The sequence below is a fragment of the Phragmites australis genome, chromosome 7 (genome assembly GCF_958298935.1).
Source record: "Phragmites australis chromosome 7, lpPhrAust1.1, whole genome shotgun sequence".
Taxonomy (NCBI): domain Eukaryota; kingdom Viridiplantae; phylum Streptophyta; class Magnoliopsida; order Poales; family Poaceae; genus Phragmites; species Phragmites australis.
The window spans coordinates 37678490-37695411 of record NC_084927.1 but is presented as its reverse complement, the minus strand read 5'-3'; the positions used below and the strand labels follow the sequence as shown (position 1 = coordinate 37695411).

Below are 16922 nucleotides of genomic sequence, written 5' to 3'. Positions count from 1 at the left end.
AATTGTCCATGGCGGGTGCACGGTTTCAAGGAGAAGTGGGTTGATTATTGGGAGGTGTTGATTGTGATCGATCACACTTATATGATGGACAAACTTAAGCCCAGCCACATAAACATTACCTCAGCCTTTGTCGCCAATGTGATCTATGCTCAGATTATGAATAACATGAACTACGAACTAGGGTCCATAATCAGGCAAATTGAGGAAGAGTACAAATACACTATAAGCTACAATAAGACATGGAGGGCGAAGAGGAAGGCAATTGAGATGAGATTCGGGACCTACGAAGCATCATATGACAATCTACCATATTTGCTGCAGACCATTGCTCGAAGGAATCCAGGGATATATTACAACATTAATAAATACTCATTATTGTCCAAATCTGGTAAGTACGTCCTGAAGCGATCTTTCTTCGCATTAGGAGCATATACCAAAGCTTTCAAGCATTGTCGGCTTATCCTGTGCATCGATGACACTTTTCTTAGCAGCAAGTACACGGGATAGATCCTGATTGCTATTGGGGTTGATGGGAACAACCAAGTTGTACTGTTGGCCTTTGTATTTGTGGAGAGTGAGAACACCAATAGATGATATTGGTTCTTATATCATGTGAGGATTATAATTATTGGTTCTCGGTCGAACGTGTGCCTCATACATGACTGGTATGCTGGGATGCTCGCGACAAGTAAGGATCTACAAAATGGAACATACGATGGCTTGATTGGACCTGTGTGGCTAGATCTGCAGAGTAGGTGGTGCATGAGGTATTTGAGTGCAAACTTCTTCCATCAATTTAAGAACAAAAACCTTGTGAACATGTTCAAGAGGCTGTGCGGTCAGAACCAGCAACAGAAGTTTGGTGCTCTTTGAAAGATACTAGATGAGCTGACGAAGAAGTAAACACATGAGCGTGCAGGGAGGCTCATGAGTGAACCAAAGGACAAACCAGTACCTCTTGAGTACATAGAGGCTTATGGTAGCTACATGGAGTTGCTTAGCAGTGACGTTACTCAGGTCCCTGGGTACGAATTCATCTTCAGATAGAGCGACAAGCTTGGTGTGTCGTAACTACCTAGCACACCACTCCAGGGACACAGCCTTCCGAGACGAGTACGCCACTCCACCACCCGCTGGATGTCCTGAGCGGCTGATCATTCCACCAGACCACCTGACGTACTCAGCTAACCAGGTGGATGGCCTGAGCATGCTACTATATTATTGTTACTGCCATAATAGCTTTCATGTACCGTATTTTTGTTTTGTGATTCTATTCGGACCAATGACTCGTACAACCACCATTCCATAACAATCATAATAAACATATCGATCGAATGAACGATGGCATGTACGATACCCCTAGTGGTGTACCGATGTTTCACCTAACATGCCTTAGGGAAAGAAAAATAGTACAAGTCAAATATGAAATCAAATCCATTGTCGACAGCTAGAACACATCGATATTTCTCACAGTTGTTCCTCCGACCCGCCATACGAGGCGGGATATAGCATATTCTGACATTTTTGGCTTTCACTTGGCACAATTGTTCATGTAGTTCCTCAATGACGACGTGAAGGTGACGGATGTATTCTTGAATATGTGGTTCTATCCGGGGGTCAATTTAGTACTGGAACCCACAATCATCCGTTTAGAAAAAGTGATAGATGAGATAAGTAAATGGTGTGGAGATAATATGAAAGAAAGTGACTATTGTTTATTCGTACTCTGAAATATGGACATGGAAGAATCGACGACCTGCATCACTGAAATGCTCATAAACTTGGACTACAACGTAAAATCCATGCCGACATGGCGGCCAAAACAAGCAAGGAAGAGTATTGTGGTTTCCATAGTAATCTGTACCACATACGTCTAAATGAGGATGTGGAGGCGCTGCATCGATGGGACCATCGGGAGGATGAGGATACGCCATTATCTCTATTCAATTCAAGATCAGGAGATGTGTTAGTAGAGAATCGATTGAATATTGTTTATATACATGAAGTCCCGACGGTAGTGGATATATGTGGCATCACTGAAAAGCCTATTGCCTAGACTGCACCAACCTATTAAGGGTAGTATCGAAAAGTCTATTCGCTAGACTACACCAACCTATTAGGGGTACCCCTGATAACTGTATAGTTTCTGAAACCTACTCTATGTTAAGGTGAAAACCAGCGTCATCATGTAGGTGAAAGCATGCCAGAGGCAATGGTCAGAGTAGTAGTGTCATCCTGTCAGGCAATTAATCGTTGGCTTGCAACTTTCCACATCAAAACCATTCGCATTATAAACCTTACCACTAACACGCGTGCAAACATAATACAATGTTATATGACATGGTACAATTTATTTAATTACAAATAACATGGTACAATAAAATACTACGTAAGGCTAAGACAGTACATCATGGTATGTTGCTTCTAGTCATACTGAATTGACAATACTCTCATAAACTGCAACAACAATAGTACGATACACGTAGCATACGACACACGAATGCCTTAGGTGAAATACATTGGCGGTAACAAACTCAATGGTTTGCACTAGTTGAACCACATTTCCACGAGAGGCAACAATAACTCTTTTCTAAACTTTTGCAGAATGAAATGACCACACTAAGTAACAACTTTCATAGGTTATCTCTGCCAAACATCAATGTCACAACTCTTCTAGCCTTCACAGGGAATCCCATACTCTAGCTCGCAGCTATGCCCATGCACTCAATCCATGCACCAGCTCCTAGCCACCATAAATAACCTCACCCTCAATCATGTATAGATCACTACTTCTTTGGCTCTCTCAACTACAATGTCTTCCTCAACACCACCAAACCTACCCAAAAAACATTGAGGGATTTCTATCCCTTAGGGGGTCGAACTACCGATATGGTTCTGTGGTGATCCTTGTAGGCTTCGTGAGTCCCAGGACATCTCCTACACCCATAGCCTCTTCATATATGTCAACTACCAATACGACCCTCCTCGATATGGACCATACAAGTACCTACTGGTATAGCGATATAGATCACTCATGTGATATTTTTCATACGACTTCATGCACTGTCTTACTAATCTCCCATCTTTTTTTGTTTGTTCAGTCTCCTCCACCTATCTGTGATTTTATGAAATGACTCGACATGTAGTAAAATAAGCATCAGAAGCGGTGGGTCGACATGAGCATGCGGTGGAGGAGGGAAGCATACGAACACCGGGAGTACGAGCAACAACAGGAGGAACTACGGCTGAAGCGTTGGGAGGAGGAGCGCATGAGGAAGGCAACGGAGGAGCGTGCTGCAGCTGAAGCACGAGAATCATAGAGGGAAAAGAAGTGAGAGAGATCCCATCACGCTAAGGTGATGGGCCCTGATGCCATGTGAAAAGGCAAATATCATATATACACCTAGTAGAGAGTATCTATTGTAATCCGATCTATTTTTATTCCCTAAGACATTTTAGGTTTAGCAGTGATATGCTATTAGGTTAGTCTTTACACGTACCATATATGCCAACGTTTGTTGCCGTCATTTTTTATTGTTAGGATCCATTCGTGCAGCGACGATAAACCTCATGTCCCATGTAATATTTATTAGCACATGTAACCTATGTGCTGAGTTATATAATCATTGTGCTTCACAACTACTATGGTGTACATATATGTGATTTTATGAAACTTGTATTTTTCGTTGAATGAATATACAATATTTTTTTAAATTTTCATATACAAAGGTTATATTAGAAAAAATAATTATACATATGCCTATGCTGTTGTATATTAATAAAGAATTTTGTCTCACCCGTTCAGCGGGCGAGAGCATGTTCTCTCTCACTGAACGAGTGAGATGTTCCAGCAGGCAAGACCAAGTTTTCGGTCACTAAACGGGTGAGATGTTCATTTCTCTGATTATTTAATACACTAAACGCCGAAGTTCATAAATTCCCGCCCGTTCAACGGGTGAGATCTTGTTCTCACCCATTGAACGAGCAACGATAGCCTACCTATACAATTTTTTTAAAGGGACATATTTGATACTTCCGGGAGTATATACTCTCACATACGTATCTTGTAACATAGGAGTCTAATGTGATAAATGGTACGTACATAGAGCATGTGAGTATATAAGATCATCCAAGTAGTATGTATATTTTTTTTATTTGTACATATTTTTTTACTATATTACGTTTTATGTATAAATATAAAAGTATTATCAAAACCTATTAATATTGATGGAGTTCTTTTCAATTTTTTCATATAATTTACATTAGAGTATCTTATAATGAGTATATAAATATCATAGTGATAAAGAAGTATATCCAGTTTATTTATATGATATATCATAGTAGAGAGTATATACTAGTTTTTCTATATATATATATTCTTTTCCGCGTGGAGAACGCATGTATCTTAAGGCCCATGTTCTCGACTTGCTGATGGCCCATTTTCCCCCTTGGCCCATGAAGACCCATGAAGAGCATGTCAGTATATAAGATCATTCAAGTGGTATGTATATTTTTTTTATATATTTCTTTACTATATTACATTTTATGTATAAATATAAAAGTATTATCAAAACCTATTAAAATTGATGGAGTTCTTTTCGATTTTTTCATGTAATTTGTATTAGAGTATCTTAGAATGAGTATATTTATATAAATATACTTATAGTGATAAAGAAGTATATCCAGTTTATTTATATGATATATTATAGTAAAGAGTATATACTAGTTTTTCTATATATATATATATATATATATATATATATATATATATTCTTTTCCGTGTGGAGAGCGCATGTATCTTAAGGCCCATGTTCTCGACTTGCTGATGGCCCATTTTCCCCCTTGGCCCATGAAGAGCAAGCACCACCCGTTTCGCTGTTGCCCAAGACGAGGGGGAGAGGAAGACGACAGAGTGGCCGCCGCCGCCGACGACGACGTCGCCGTCGCTGGTGGTGCGCAGCCCAAGGCAGACGGTCAGCCTCCTCCGCAATCGCCGCCCCCACCGCGACTGGGATCCCTCCTCGAGGTCTCCTTCCTTCGCCGCCGCGACCACGGCCCCAAGCCGTCGGAGGTGTACGGCTTCGTCGGATCCATCACCACCGTCATTTCCACCGCCGTCTACCTCGCCTGGGACTACACGCCCGAGCCATGGCTCCGCTCCCTTGGCATCACCTACTACCCTAGCAAGTACTGCTTCTCTATCTTCTTAGTTCTTACCCTCCCGGCCTTGCTTCCTCTGCTCCAGTCTGTCCATGACCATTTCGTTCTATTTGGTTTTAGCTCACGCGCTACTTTTGTATCATCATATACTATTTACTGCACTGGAATAGACATTAGATGACCAAAATTCAGATAAAATCAAACCTGCATGCATTGGCAGGATTGCTACTTGTAGTTGTCAAGTGAGATCAAGTCGAATGAATGTAACTTGCTAGCTAACTGAAGGCTTGCTTGGTTGCTGTACTTTCGTTCAGGTATTGGGCATTGGCGGTGCCATCGTTTGTGATTGTGGTGGTGGCGCTGTCCATGGTCATCTATATGGGCTTCAACTTCCTCGCCACTCCTCCCCCCACCTCCTTCAATACCATTTTCGGTGGGACCGAATTCGCTTCCTCCTTTGTATGCTCGTATTGTTCTGCATGTTCTTGGTTGTCCTTCCCTTTTTTAAGACATTCTCTACACATAAGCTTCCACAATGCTTGTAATCAACCCTGAAACATGATTTTAGATAAAAAGGTCCCCTGGTTTTCTTATTAAGAGAACCACAGTCTCACAACACTTCAAAGTATAGTTTGATCAGGACACTACCAAGATCTGATACCTCCCCAAAATACTTGGTTGTGTCAACCAACGAAACCCAAACTAATAAACTATCACTTAGACTAGGCAAAACACCCTCGGGTATCTTAGTAGAATGCAGCAGGCTATCCCGACCCGGCACATGAGCTTGTAAACCTCTATCCGTCACATGAAGCAGGTTCATGCCATCATGAATTTACATATCGACGCCAGGAGCTTAATGCGTGCTAAACATGGACACCTGATGAACAATACATTCTCATTCATTTTTTATCCTTAGCTCCTATATATACTTGGGTAGCTCAGTCCTTGATGTTTGCGACATTTGTTCCATTAGATTTTGGTCTTTAATCTTTGCTATCGTTAATTTGTTTTTGTTGTAATTATTATTGCCCATGTTGGTTCACAGATGAAAATAGTCAGGAGTGTATGACATTTTCTCCTGCAATGGAAGAAGAGAGGCCCATCGAACCCATTTCAGACATTAGTACTGATCAAATCAACAATCTTATGTTTGGTGACAAATGATTACTCCAGACAGAAAATGGGATTACCTTGTTTATGCTTAGAGCATAGGATGGGGGACAGTAGCAATATGAAGAAAGAATCCACATCTAGAAACTTTAAGTGCGCCTCATAAGCAGCTGAGGAACTCGGTTCTTCAGCATTTTTCTTTGTGAAGGAACCTCCAGCCTTCCCTCGGTCTAGATCTTTAGATGTATTTACCTGTGCTGTGCAGTAATGGAATACATTATAGCAGTGTTTTTTTTATGGGCTTCAACTTCCTCGCCACCCGCCCCCAACTTCCTTCAACACCATTTTTTGTGAGACCGAATTCCCTTCCTCCTTCCTATGTTCGCATTGTTGGATCTTGGTTATTACATTTTCCATAAAAAAAAATTCTCTACACTTGAGCTTCCCCATGCTCATAATCAACCCTACACATGAAATTTTGTACCTCTGTCCAACAATGCAACAGATTGACGCCAGTAGCGTAATGCTTGTTGACATTGCACAGCTGATTGAACAATACATTCTCATTCAATTTTGATCCACACCTCCTATATATACATGCATAGCTCAGTCCTTGATGTTTGTGACATTGGTTCCATTATATTATACTCTTCACTCTTCACAATTGTTAATCTCTTCTTGTTCTTTATATTATTGCCATTTTTAATTTGCAGATGAAAATAGTCGGGAGCGTGTGACGTTTTCTCCTGCAATGGAAGCGGACAGTCCCATTGAACCCATTTCAGACATAAGTATTGATCAAATAAACAATCTTATGTTTGGTGATAGATGATTACTCCAAATGGAAAGTGAATCTCCCTTATTTATGCGTAGAGCACAAGATGGGGGACACTAGCAATATGAAGAAAGAATCCACATCAAGTAAACTGTAAGTGTGCCTTAATAAGCAATCAAGAAACTCGGTCCTTCAGCATTTTTCTTTGTGAAGGAACCTCCAGCCTTCCCTCTGTCAGAACGTCAGCTGTATTTACCTATGCTGGGCAGTAATGGAATACATTATAGTATTTTTTTTGTCACTATATTGGGGCATAGGTATCTAATTCTTTCATTTGCATCTATTAGCTCTTTGTAAGTCATTGCCTTGTTGAACTGATGGGTGGGTCAGTGGGTGGATGATCTCTTAGTTCTACTCCTGGCGGCTTGTAAACGTTTCAGGGGCCCTTTGGATTGTAGGATTTTCATAGGAATTTTAGAGGAGTCCAATCCTTAGTAACTTTTCCTATAAGGGTCCTTCGGAACAAAGGAATTGGCTTGTCAAATTCGTATGAAAATCCTATGGAATGACTTGTTCCATAGGAATTTTGGAGGATTTCTAACATAAGGTCCAAACTTATGGAAAAGTTCATTTGTTTTTCCTGTGTTACATCCAAACGGTTATTCTTGTACTTTTTTTGTGTTTTTCCATTCCATTGGATTTAAGGTGTTAGGGTGTTGTTATCATGTGTTTTTCCTATTCTTGTGTTTTGCGAATCATGTGTTCCTAAGCGGCCCTCAAGGAGAATGGATCAAGGTCACTGCTTCTGATCATTGCTGGGGGAAGCACTACTTGTCTAGGTTGTTAGGTTGAGCCCATGAAACAGTAGCGTCGATTTGCTGCATCGGCGCTCACAGGCAGACAAAGTTGTTAACCCTAGTTTTGATGTGTTTTGGCTTCTTCAGTCTTCACATGGAGAGGCTTCTACATCCTTTGCAAAGACAGGTCATTCATGCGTGATGGGGTCACGGTTTCATCAGTAAGCGACCTGACCTCTGCTTAACTGCCAGGCAGGAAGTGCCGACCGTTCAATGTAGCTTCAGTATACTTTGTGTTCAATCCAGAGGCCCTGCTTCCGAAGCAGCTGTTACAGCAACAAGCAAGAGAGCTAAGATTACACATCCAAGTTCTGCCTGAAGACGAAAGACGGATTGCAGAAGCCTGAAGATCCGAGCAGCCTGAGGACGGGGTGGCCTCCGTTTCACGCTGTTGCTAGGATGCAGGCCTGCCTGGCTAGAGATGGTGAGAACGCCATGTCAGAAATCAAGGCTACCTGCTTCTTGTGAAGAAAGATGTTCTACAGACGCCTCTCACTATTAGATTAGATCTCTTCGCCTTCAAATCCTCTCTCACTGTATATCTCATATTATGCTGAACTACTCCAATCGGCTCGTCTCTGTTCCCAACATGTATACTCGATCTGTGCGTGCTACTTCCATTCATGGCTGATCATTCTACTCTTAATCTAGAGCACACTGCAGCCCCATGTGGTATTTCACACGGAATTCTTTCGCAAGGCCTCAATTCTCAAGTAGTTCAGACAGATAAACTTGCAAAGTTTTAGGCATATATTACTGTGGCCTGTCTGTCATCGTTGGGAATCTGTCCCAGAACCAATACTAATGATGCATATATTGGAGCCCACTCAAAAGGAGCATCCATGCGGTTCTGATTAGCGCATATGGCTAACAATGCAATCTGATGTATGCCTCTGAATTCACTACCGTACGTTCCCAGTGATACCTAAACCTTCCTCGTGATTGGTGGAGCTATGGGTGTTTCGGATATGCCCGGGAACCCTTAAAAATCTTAGATGTCACCAATGAGTAGTTTAATATTAGATATAAATTTATATATTATTAGTTTAATTTGCACGGGGTCAGTTATGTTGCTATGTTTATACACACATTGTTCGTTTTCTAACTCTGCGATTCAATCCCTGTAGAATATAATTTTGATGGATTACCTGGGTTCACCTAATTGTACTGAATAGCGAGCTATGGAGTCCTTCTCTTTTTGCATGAAGAATGTAGTAAAACTCTCTCTCGTTCATTGCTTAATGGTCATTAACAAAGACAGGGACGATAAACTAAGCAGTTCGTAGAACACAGTCCTATTCGGGACTACACTACACTTTTTCTGAACTTCATACAACCAAGTCTAGTTTTTGTATGCCATTTTGTATAGAGTTTCCACGTTTGTTGTAACCGTTAGGATTTTATCGCTGCCTTTGGCACAGGTGAAAAGTGTAAATATCAATATCATGGGACCACGTAGGATGCCACATCAGCGAAAGCCCCAATGGGTCATTCCTACGTGTCACGCCCCACAGCCACTCGTTTGCCGCACGCCCACGTGGGCACTTGTGACGCCCAAGCCGCATCGCGATCCGTGCAAAACAACAGATCTACGTACGAACTGGTCCCATCCGCCAGTAGCCGCTCCTCCCCATGCTGGATAATAATTGCAGGCTTCGGATCCAATGCTCTGGCCCCAAACATAGTCGCACCATCCAAACCCTCGGGCACATCACCATGCCGGCATGCCCCACCGGAATCACCAATCAGCAACGACTACGTCATCAAAGTTGTACAAGAAATGCATCAAGCCTGCACATAAGATCCCGTGACGTCGCCGTCCCCTGCGTCGGCTGAAGCGATGTCTCGAGGAAAATATCGTCCACGAAAATCCGGGCCACGCGCTGTGATTGGCTGGGGAGCCGCCACCGCGGCAGGTGGGCCCACTCCCTTATCCTCTCTCCGTGGCGCTCCTCACTCCTCGGCCCGCGTATAAGTACCACCCCCGAGCTCACTGCCACTCGCCACCTCGGAGAGTACACAAGCAAACGTAGTCACCTCGCCGCAAACACCAGTGCAACTCCTCCCAGTTGAGCTCGCGAGCTACACTCCAAGCTCCACTCATGGCTCTGCAGGCTGCACTCCTCCCTTGCACTCTCTCCGTCCCCAACCCCAAGAAGGTACTCTACCACAAGATCGATCGTTTCGAACATGCAAATTGACGCAAATTGTAGTTGTTTGGAGTCAGTACATTGTTTCGTGGGTAATTTGTTCAGCTAACACAATTGCTAGCTAGCTTATCCATGGTTGCTGTTAACTCAGGGCAGCTTGGGCGCGGTGGTGAAGGACACGGCGTTCCTTAGCGTCACCCAAAAGAAGCTGCAGGTGCCGTCGCTTTCGGTGAGAGCGCAGGTGGCGACGGCGCCCGTGGCCACCCCGGGGTCCAGCACGTCGGTGGCGGACCGCAAGAAGACGCTGCGGCAGGGCGTTGTGGTGATCACGGGCGCGTCGTCCGGGCTCGGCCTGGCCGCCGCGAAGGCGCTGGCGGAGACGGGCAAGTGGCACGTAGTGATGGCGTGCCGCGACTTCCTCAAGGCGGCCAAGGCGGCCAAGTCGGCGGGGATGGCGGAGGGCAGCTACACCATCATGCACCTCGACCTCGCCTCCCTCGACAGCGTCCGACAGTTCGTCGAAAGCTTCCGTCGCTCCGGGATGCCGCTCGACTCGCTCGTCTGCAACGCCGCCATCTACCGCCCCACGGCGCGGACGCCGACGTTCACGGCGGACGGGTACGAGATGAGCGTGGGCGTGAACCACCTGGGCCACTTCCTCCTGGCGCGGCTGCTCCTCGACGACCTCAACAAGTCCGACTACCCTTCGCGGCGGCTCATCATCCTGGGCTCCATCACGGGCAACACCAACACGCTGGCGGGCAACGTGCCGCCCAAGGCCGGGCTGGGCGACCTCCGCGGGCTCGCCGGCGGGCTGCGCGGGCAGAACGGGTCGGCGATGATCGACGGCGCGGAGAGCTTCGACGGCGCCAAGGCGTACAAGGACAGCAAGATCTGCAACATGCTGACGATGCAGGAGCTGCACCGGCGGTTCCATGAGGAGACGGGCATCACGTTCGCGTCGCTGTACCCAGGGTGCATCGCGACGACGGGGCTATTCCGCGAGCACATCCCGCTGTTCCGGCTGCTGTTCCCGCCGTTCCAGAAGTTCATCACCAAGGGGTTCGTGTCGGAGGCGGAGTCCGGCAAGAGGCTGGCGCAGGTGGTGAGCGACCCTAGTCTCACCAAGTCCGGCGTGTACTGGAGCTGGAACAAGGACTCGGCGTCGTTCGAGAACCAGCTGTCGCAGGAAGCCAGCGACCCGGAGAAGGCCAGGAAGCTTTGGGAGATCAGCGAGAAGCTCGTCGGCCTCGCCTGAGCTAGCTGACGTACGTTGGCGGACGGACGTCGTCGGCGGGCCGGGGTGACAACTCCGTCGAGCAGGGAAGGGATCAGCAGGGCAGCTTTAATTTGCTCCGTTGTTTGATGTGCACGATCAGTAGTAACCTTTGTGTTTAGGAGCTGGTGATGAGACCATGCCTGTCATTATCTACGAGCAGATCGATCTCGTGCGCTGTACAATTCTTTTTCACAAGCCATGGAATAAAATAACAGGCTTAAGTTGAGATCATCTTTTGGGTTCCTCTGCTTCTTATTTCTACTTTTGTACAACTAGCCAAGAACAAATTCAGGAATGCATGGCAGCAGTTGATCTAAAATTGAGGCTAATTTAGCTTGAAAGCTAACGGACACGTCTCTGTTTAGGCCGCAGCCATGGATTTCATGTGACCTTGTGACTTGTGAGGGATTTTTCTGAGAGGAACTTGTGACTTGTGTCTTACGGAAAAAAATTCGGCCCAATATATCCAATATATTCGGTTTACCGAGTCTACCTGTGCATCTTGGTAGGAAAAAATCGTCATATTTATCAGTTTAAATTTTATTTATGTTTATTTAAATTTTATTTATCGGTAAAAAAACCCTTGCGATGGAGCTCATCTGCTGTACTCTGCAACTTCTTGGAATCTTCATGGGCCGAATCAGACCGCACTGCCTATTCGCGACCCAGCTTTTCGTGGGCCCGAGCTGACTGCGACTACCATCCGCAATTCTGTTTCCTATGGGCCTAAACGAAATCGCGATTGTTATCTGCGATCCAATTTACCTATGGGCTGAAACAGGATCGCGATCACTATCCGCGATCCAATTCCTCATGGGCTGGGTTTGATACCGTTGGGCCTTTGATGGACGGCTAGCATCGCTTACATTGTAACGAGCCGTTTCCTCTCTATTACGCACGCTGCTCTAAGTGCGTTGGTGAACTCCGAAGGCGTAATCGCAGTTCCCGCCTCCGCCCGGCAACTACGCTGAGACTGGCCCGTACGAGCAGCGGCGCGCCGGCCGCCCGAGTCCATGGCGTGGATCTGGATGCTCTCCGCGGCGGGAGCCATGCTCATGCTCCTGTGGGCGATATCCATCGGGCGGATCCTCTCCTCTCCCGCGTCGTCCTGCGTGCCCCCGAGCCCTCCCTTCCTCCCCCCACTTCGCGGCGGCAGGAGGAGCCGGAACGTGCTGCTGGTCGTCGCCCACCCCGACGACGAGTCCATGTACGTGACGCCCTATTGAATCCTTCTCTGTGTGTGTATACCAGTCCTTGAGAGAGGTTTGCATAGTTAATGGTGAGCATGCGATGCCTTGGCCTCCCTGCACAGCGCCGTGGTTTGGTAATTCTCCCTTCGTGTGGATGCACGACACATGTTCGACGAAATGCCTAATTGCATTGCAAATGTAGGCAACCTTATTATCCTTGTCTTGAAGTTCAATGCTCAATAGTCTAGTTTGTCAAATGTCTGCTTAGTTCTAATTTGCTATTTCGGTTGATATCTTATTGGATCCTCTTGTTGTTACTACGACAGGTTCTTCGCTCCAACTATTCTTTTCCTCAAGGCAAATGGTCACAGCATTCACATTCTGTGCATTTCTCAGGGTAAGATGGCTAGCGTCTGACGATGTATGTGTATTTATGTTGTCCTAGCACAATACTCTGCACATCTATTCATTCAGCCCCAGCACGGCATAGGCATGGTTGTTTCAATGGCTGCAAGGATGCAGCGTGCATTTTGTCATCCAAGAGCACATAGGAAGCCATGATGTCCGTTTTCTGCTAGGATGCATGATACACGGTGCTTAAGCATGCAATACCACTTTATATCCATGATGTTTAGTGGATCAATGATGATGGTAACTGACGAAGTGTAATATATCTCAAGTGCTAAGGAAGCTTTTAGATCAAAGCTTTCTAGTACTTTTTTGCTTGACATGTCCATGTGAACAGTAGATCACCAGAACTAACGTACCCCTTCCACTGTTCCACAGGTAATGCTGATGGTCTTGGAAATACTCGAAAGGAAGAACTGTACCATGCCTGCGACACCCTTAAGGTACTCAAGTCCTACACTATTCCATTTTACCCTCAAAGAGCAATTTATTTGGTTCCTGAAATGGCTCTCACAATTGCAGATTCCACGTGAACAAGTTATAGTATTGGACCACTCGAAATTGCAGGTACATTATTTTGAATCTATGCTTGCATACCTGTACATACCGTTTGAAATGTATGCGATCTTGACCCATTATATATCGTAGGATGGATTTCTTGAGAAATGGGACCATGGACTATTAGCAGAACATACCTTGGAGCAGGTCCAACTATGGGACATTGACACGGTAATGACTTCACCTCAGAGACCATATGAATGAACTCTATAGTACAGTGCAGTTCTTCTTTTTGTACGTTGCCACTTGTATTAGGTTGCCTTAAATATGCATGTTTCCTTCATGTTCCAAATTATCACACTGAAGGAACATGAATGTTAGAGTACAAAAATGTGCTGGTCTGCGATTTGTGCAATATATGGATGGCAGCTCTCCTGCCCTATTTTTTTTAGAAGTAATTTGTTCGATATAAGAGATGTTTAAGAAGCAATTCTCACCAAGTTACTCCCTCTGTCGGTGTATTTTATTGTGGCCCAATCTTCAAAATTAGACTTTGACCATTGTTTTCTCACAAAATATATCATTTATAGCTACAAAACCAATATAGTGTGAAAGTATTTTGAAACATGAATCTAGTTATATAATTCTTATAAGCTAAACATACTTATAATTTCACTAATTATTGGTCAAAATATACAAACTTTAACTTTTCCAAGATAAAATACGCCATTAATTTTAAACGGAGGGAGTATCAGTTTTTCTTTTTATTTCTCCTGAATGATTAAGCGAACACCGTTTATTGGGGGATATGCTTGTTCAAATTTTCTCACTTTTTTTTTTAAGTAAAGATACTTTTGACAACTTTTTGTGAACTCTACTTAATCTAGAGTGAAGACTTGTTTTCTGGTACATCTATATTAGTTACCATCATTTTCAAATCTCAACATGATTTCTCTGCAAATAGTTACTAAGTATTGCACAGCATATGACTGCAAGATGCGCAATTCTTGATCAAGAGAGGAAAATCCAACTCTGTGTTTCCTTTGTTAGGGACCCACAAAAGTTAGGCCGAAACCATACAGTTTTGAGTTCATCCCAGCAAAAAGCACGAGTGCAAAAGTAAATGGTGGCACACATGCACATCAGAACTGAAACAAATGTAGCTAAGCCTATCACCATCCAGCAAAGCTTAAGTACTGAAATTATCCTGATACAGAACTAGAAAGTTATCAGCAACACGCCAGAGTAGAAATTGCACTTGTTCTCTCACAGGTCCTCTCCTTACGCTCCTTGGTCAATCGTGCCGTCACCTTGAGTTGCTCTCCTTGCGCAGATAGAGGTTGCAAGTTGCATACCTGCCCAACACTGAAGAAACACATACATTTTGTCACTTTACCTTCATTTGCTATGTAAAACTTTTTAGTTATTTTCCTTCGACTGCCTCTGTTTACTGATGCAATATTTGATGCCATCTTAGATTGTGACCTTTGATTCCTATGGAGTATCAGGCCATCCAAATCACCAAGATGTTCATCACGGCATATGGTTAGTTCAATACTTCAATTATCTGGTTTAGCACTTTATGGGTAGCCACCGTACCATAGACTTGAATTGCTGAAATTGTTTGTTAGATTTGGATCCCAATATGACTGGTATATGAGTTGTTGTTGTCTTTGACTGTGCACTACTTGTTCACATTTCGTTCACTTATTGCTTTTTGAATTGCATATATGCCTGCCACATATATGTGGTATATTTGTATTCTGTTGCTCAAGGGTCTTAAAAGGTCTCCATCTGTATGAACAGCAAGTTTTTGCATGAGAACGGGCAAGGAAACATTGAAGCTTGGGAACTTGTAAGTTTCTTCCCTGAAATCCTTGGACCGTCTTCTTTGGATTTACTTGTCAGACTGATTTCCTATTGTTTCGTTGTAGAACGGAATAGAATATGTGTTACTTTCTTGAATTTGTCTATGCTGTGCTTAAAGCTGTTTTGATCTCATAGTTTTCCTTGGAATCAGAAAGGCAGAAATAATAATGATACCCTTGCCTTTTCTATATTGGGTTGACGACTTAGCTCTTTTAGTGTTAATTTTTTGAGAGTCTTTGGCACTAGGATAATTGACCTCCAATTGAATGGGTTTTGACATGGGAGAGAAATAAATAGTTTGATTGCTTATGCTATACATATATTGGATGAACACAAAGCTTGTGACTTTTCTATTTGATAAATGAAGGCAATTTCTGCATTGCAAAAGTTTCAAGCTAATGCTAAAATTTCTGGCTTATTTTTTAGTATACTCTCTCTTTTTGTCTTGATTGTACCATGTTTCTTCTTGTTTTTTCTTTTCCTTGAGAGTAACACATTAGCTTGGAGTTAAGATGATCCATGTTGGATTATTTGTAAATGTAGGCAAGCCTGAACATTCTTCGCAAGTACAGTGGTCCGGTTGACATTTGGTTATCTTCGCTGATCTCCTCCTCAAGTTCAAAGCGACCAATCTATACACTAGTTAACAGTAGTCCGTCCAGAAGCTATCAATCAATGGCTGCACACAAAAGCCAGTGGGTTTGGTAAGTATAAAAGTTTTATATTTGCAATGTTGTCTACATTTTTACTGAGAAAGCATCATTTCTGCCATCTGAGTTTAGAAACGAACTTAAATAGAATGTTGGAGGTCAATCCTCAGCCTTTATAAGTTTGAAATGAAGTTTCTGATTTTATCGTATCCACATATGGTTCCACATGACATATCATGGCCATACAGAGTCAATGACTAGGTGCCATCATAATATCAAGTTGGCATCTATCAATAGCCATATCGAGAAACAATAGGGAATCATGTTTACCTCAGTAGTTAAGGAAGCTCATTGTTGTATAAAAGATCATAAGTTTGTCAGGTTTTTTAAATAAACAGCCCCGATTTTCTATCTCAGAACTCAAAAGAAAATAAGAAAATTGATTAGTTATGTCTTTGTGCATTATATGCAAGAAAATCAACAATTCAACATATTCCATGTATTCCTGCAGGTATAGAAGATTGTTTGTCATGTTCTCAAGTTATACGTACATAAATATGCTGCAAAAAGTTTAGTTGGTGTCATATCAAAGCAAGTGTTTCGTCAGTCATACTTGTCCGATGTTTCTAGTTTTGTAAATGTAACTATAAGCAAGAAGCTTCTTCTGAAGAACCACATTGCTGCCACTGGAGCAGGGAAAAGGAATTTGGAAACGCAATTGAGGAGCTACAAGAATTCAGGAATCCTGGTGGTTTCATGTATGTTATTATCTGTAACAATTGATTTTGCTGTACACAGTCCATAGTCAGTGCTCACAGGGTGATGATAGGACTCTTGATCCCCAACCGTGTACTATTTGCATGAGTTCTTGGCATTGAAATACAATCAATCAGTATTGCAGCATGACACGCAATACCTTAACTATCCTGAATCCAAGAGTTGATAGCACTATGTTGTTTCACCCGAGGTAGGT

General features: G+C 43.5%; 3 protein-coding genes across 4 annotated transcripts; all 3 read left to right on the top strand.

Annotated features, from left to right (window-relative positions):
- Window positions 1-4823: 4823 nt before the first annotated feature.
- LOC133925243 (phosphatidylinositol N-acetylglucosaminyltransferase subunit P-like) lies at window positions 4824-8647 on the top strand. 2 transcript variants are annotated; one of them, XM_062371140.1, is made up of 5 exons: window positions 4824-5187; window positions 5475-5593; window positions 6987-7064; window positions 7147-7201; window positions 7993-8647. In XM_062371140.1, exons 1-5 carry the CDS (start codon window positions 4826-4828, stop codon window positions 8045-8047), a joined length of 669 nt encoding a protein of 222 aa, XP_062227124.1. In that variant the 5' UTR covers window positions 4824-4825; the 3' UTR covers window positions 8048-8647. The 2 variants fall into 2 exon arrangements, with proteins under 2 accessions (XP_062227124.1, XP_062227123.1); XM_062371139.1 differs by having other exon boundaries at window positions 8098-8646.
- Window positions 8648-9911: 1264 nt separating this feature from the next.
- Window positions 9912-11560, top strand: LOC133925242 (protochlorophyllide reductase-like). The gene is made up of 2 exons (XM_062371138.1): window positions 9912-10064; window positions 10207-11560. The coding sequence occupies exons 1-2, from the start codon at window positions 10008-10010 to the stop codon at window positions 11311-11313; spliced, it is 1164 nt and encodes a 387-aa protein (XP_062227122.1). The 5' UTR covers window positions 9912-10007; the 3' UTR covers window positions 11314-11560.
- A 679-nt stretch (window positions 11561-12239) lies between these two features.
- Window positions 12240-16873, top strand: LOC133925241 (probable N-acetylglucosaminyl-phosphatidylinositol de-N-acetylase). The gene is made up of 9 exons (XM_062371137.1): window positions 12240-12541; window positions 12851-12921; window positions 13311-13375; window positions 13455-13499; window positions 13581-13661; window positions 14908-14975; window positions 15237-15285; window positions 15843-16003; window positions 16461-16873. Exons 1-9 carry the CDS (start codon window positions 12348-12350, stop codon window positions 16522-16524), a joined length of 798 nt encoding a protein of 265 aa, XP_062227121.1. The 5' UTR covers window positions 12240-12347; the 3' UTR covers window positions 16525-16873.
- Window positions 16874-16922: the final 49 nt, after the last annotated feature.

What these genes read in the sequence shown, in the direction of transcription:
- LOC133925242 (XM_062371138.1), top strand. Translation starts at nt 10,008, where the DNA reads ATGGCTCTGCAGGCTGCACTCCTCCCTTGCACTCTCTCCGTCCCCAAC. An exon ending in CCGTCCCCAACCCCAAGAAG is followed by an intron (nt 10,065 to 10,206) that starts GTACTCTACCAC and finishes CTGTTAACTCAG; the next exon opens with GGCAGCTTGGGCGCGGTGGT.
- LOC133925241 (XM_062371137.1), top strand. Translation starts at nt 12,348, where the DNA reads ATGGCGTGGATCTGGATGCTCTCCGCGGCGGGAGCCATGCTCATGCTC. An exon ending in CATTCTGTGCATTTCTCAGG is followed by an intron (nt 12,922 to 13,310) that starts GTAAGATGGCTA and finishes ACTGTTCCACAG; the next exon opens with GTAATGCTGATGGTCTTGGA. An exon ending in ACATTGAAGCTTGGGAACTT is followed by an intron (nt 15,286 to 15,842) that starts GTAAGTTTCTTC and finishes TTGTAAATGTAG; the next exon opens with GCAAGCCTGAACATTCTTCG.
- LOC133925243 (XM_062371139.1), top strand. Translation starts at nt 4,826, where the DNA reads ATGGCCCATTTTCCCCCTTGGCCCATGAAGAGCAAGCACCACCCGTTT. An exon ending in ATCACCTACTACCCTAGCAA is followed by an intron (nt 5,188 to 5,474) that starts GTACTGCTTCTC and finishes ACTTTCGTTCAG; the next exon opens with GTATTGGGCATTGGCGGTGC. An exon ending in GAATCCACATCAAGTAAACT is followed by an intron (nt 7,202 to 8,097) that starts GTAAGTGTGCCT and finishes CTTAACTGCCAG; the next exon opens with GCAGGAAGTGCCGACCGTTC.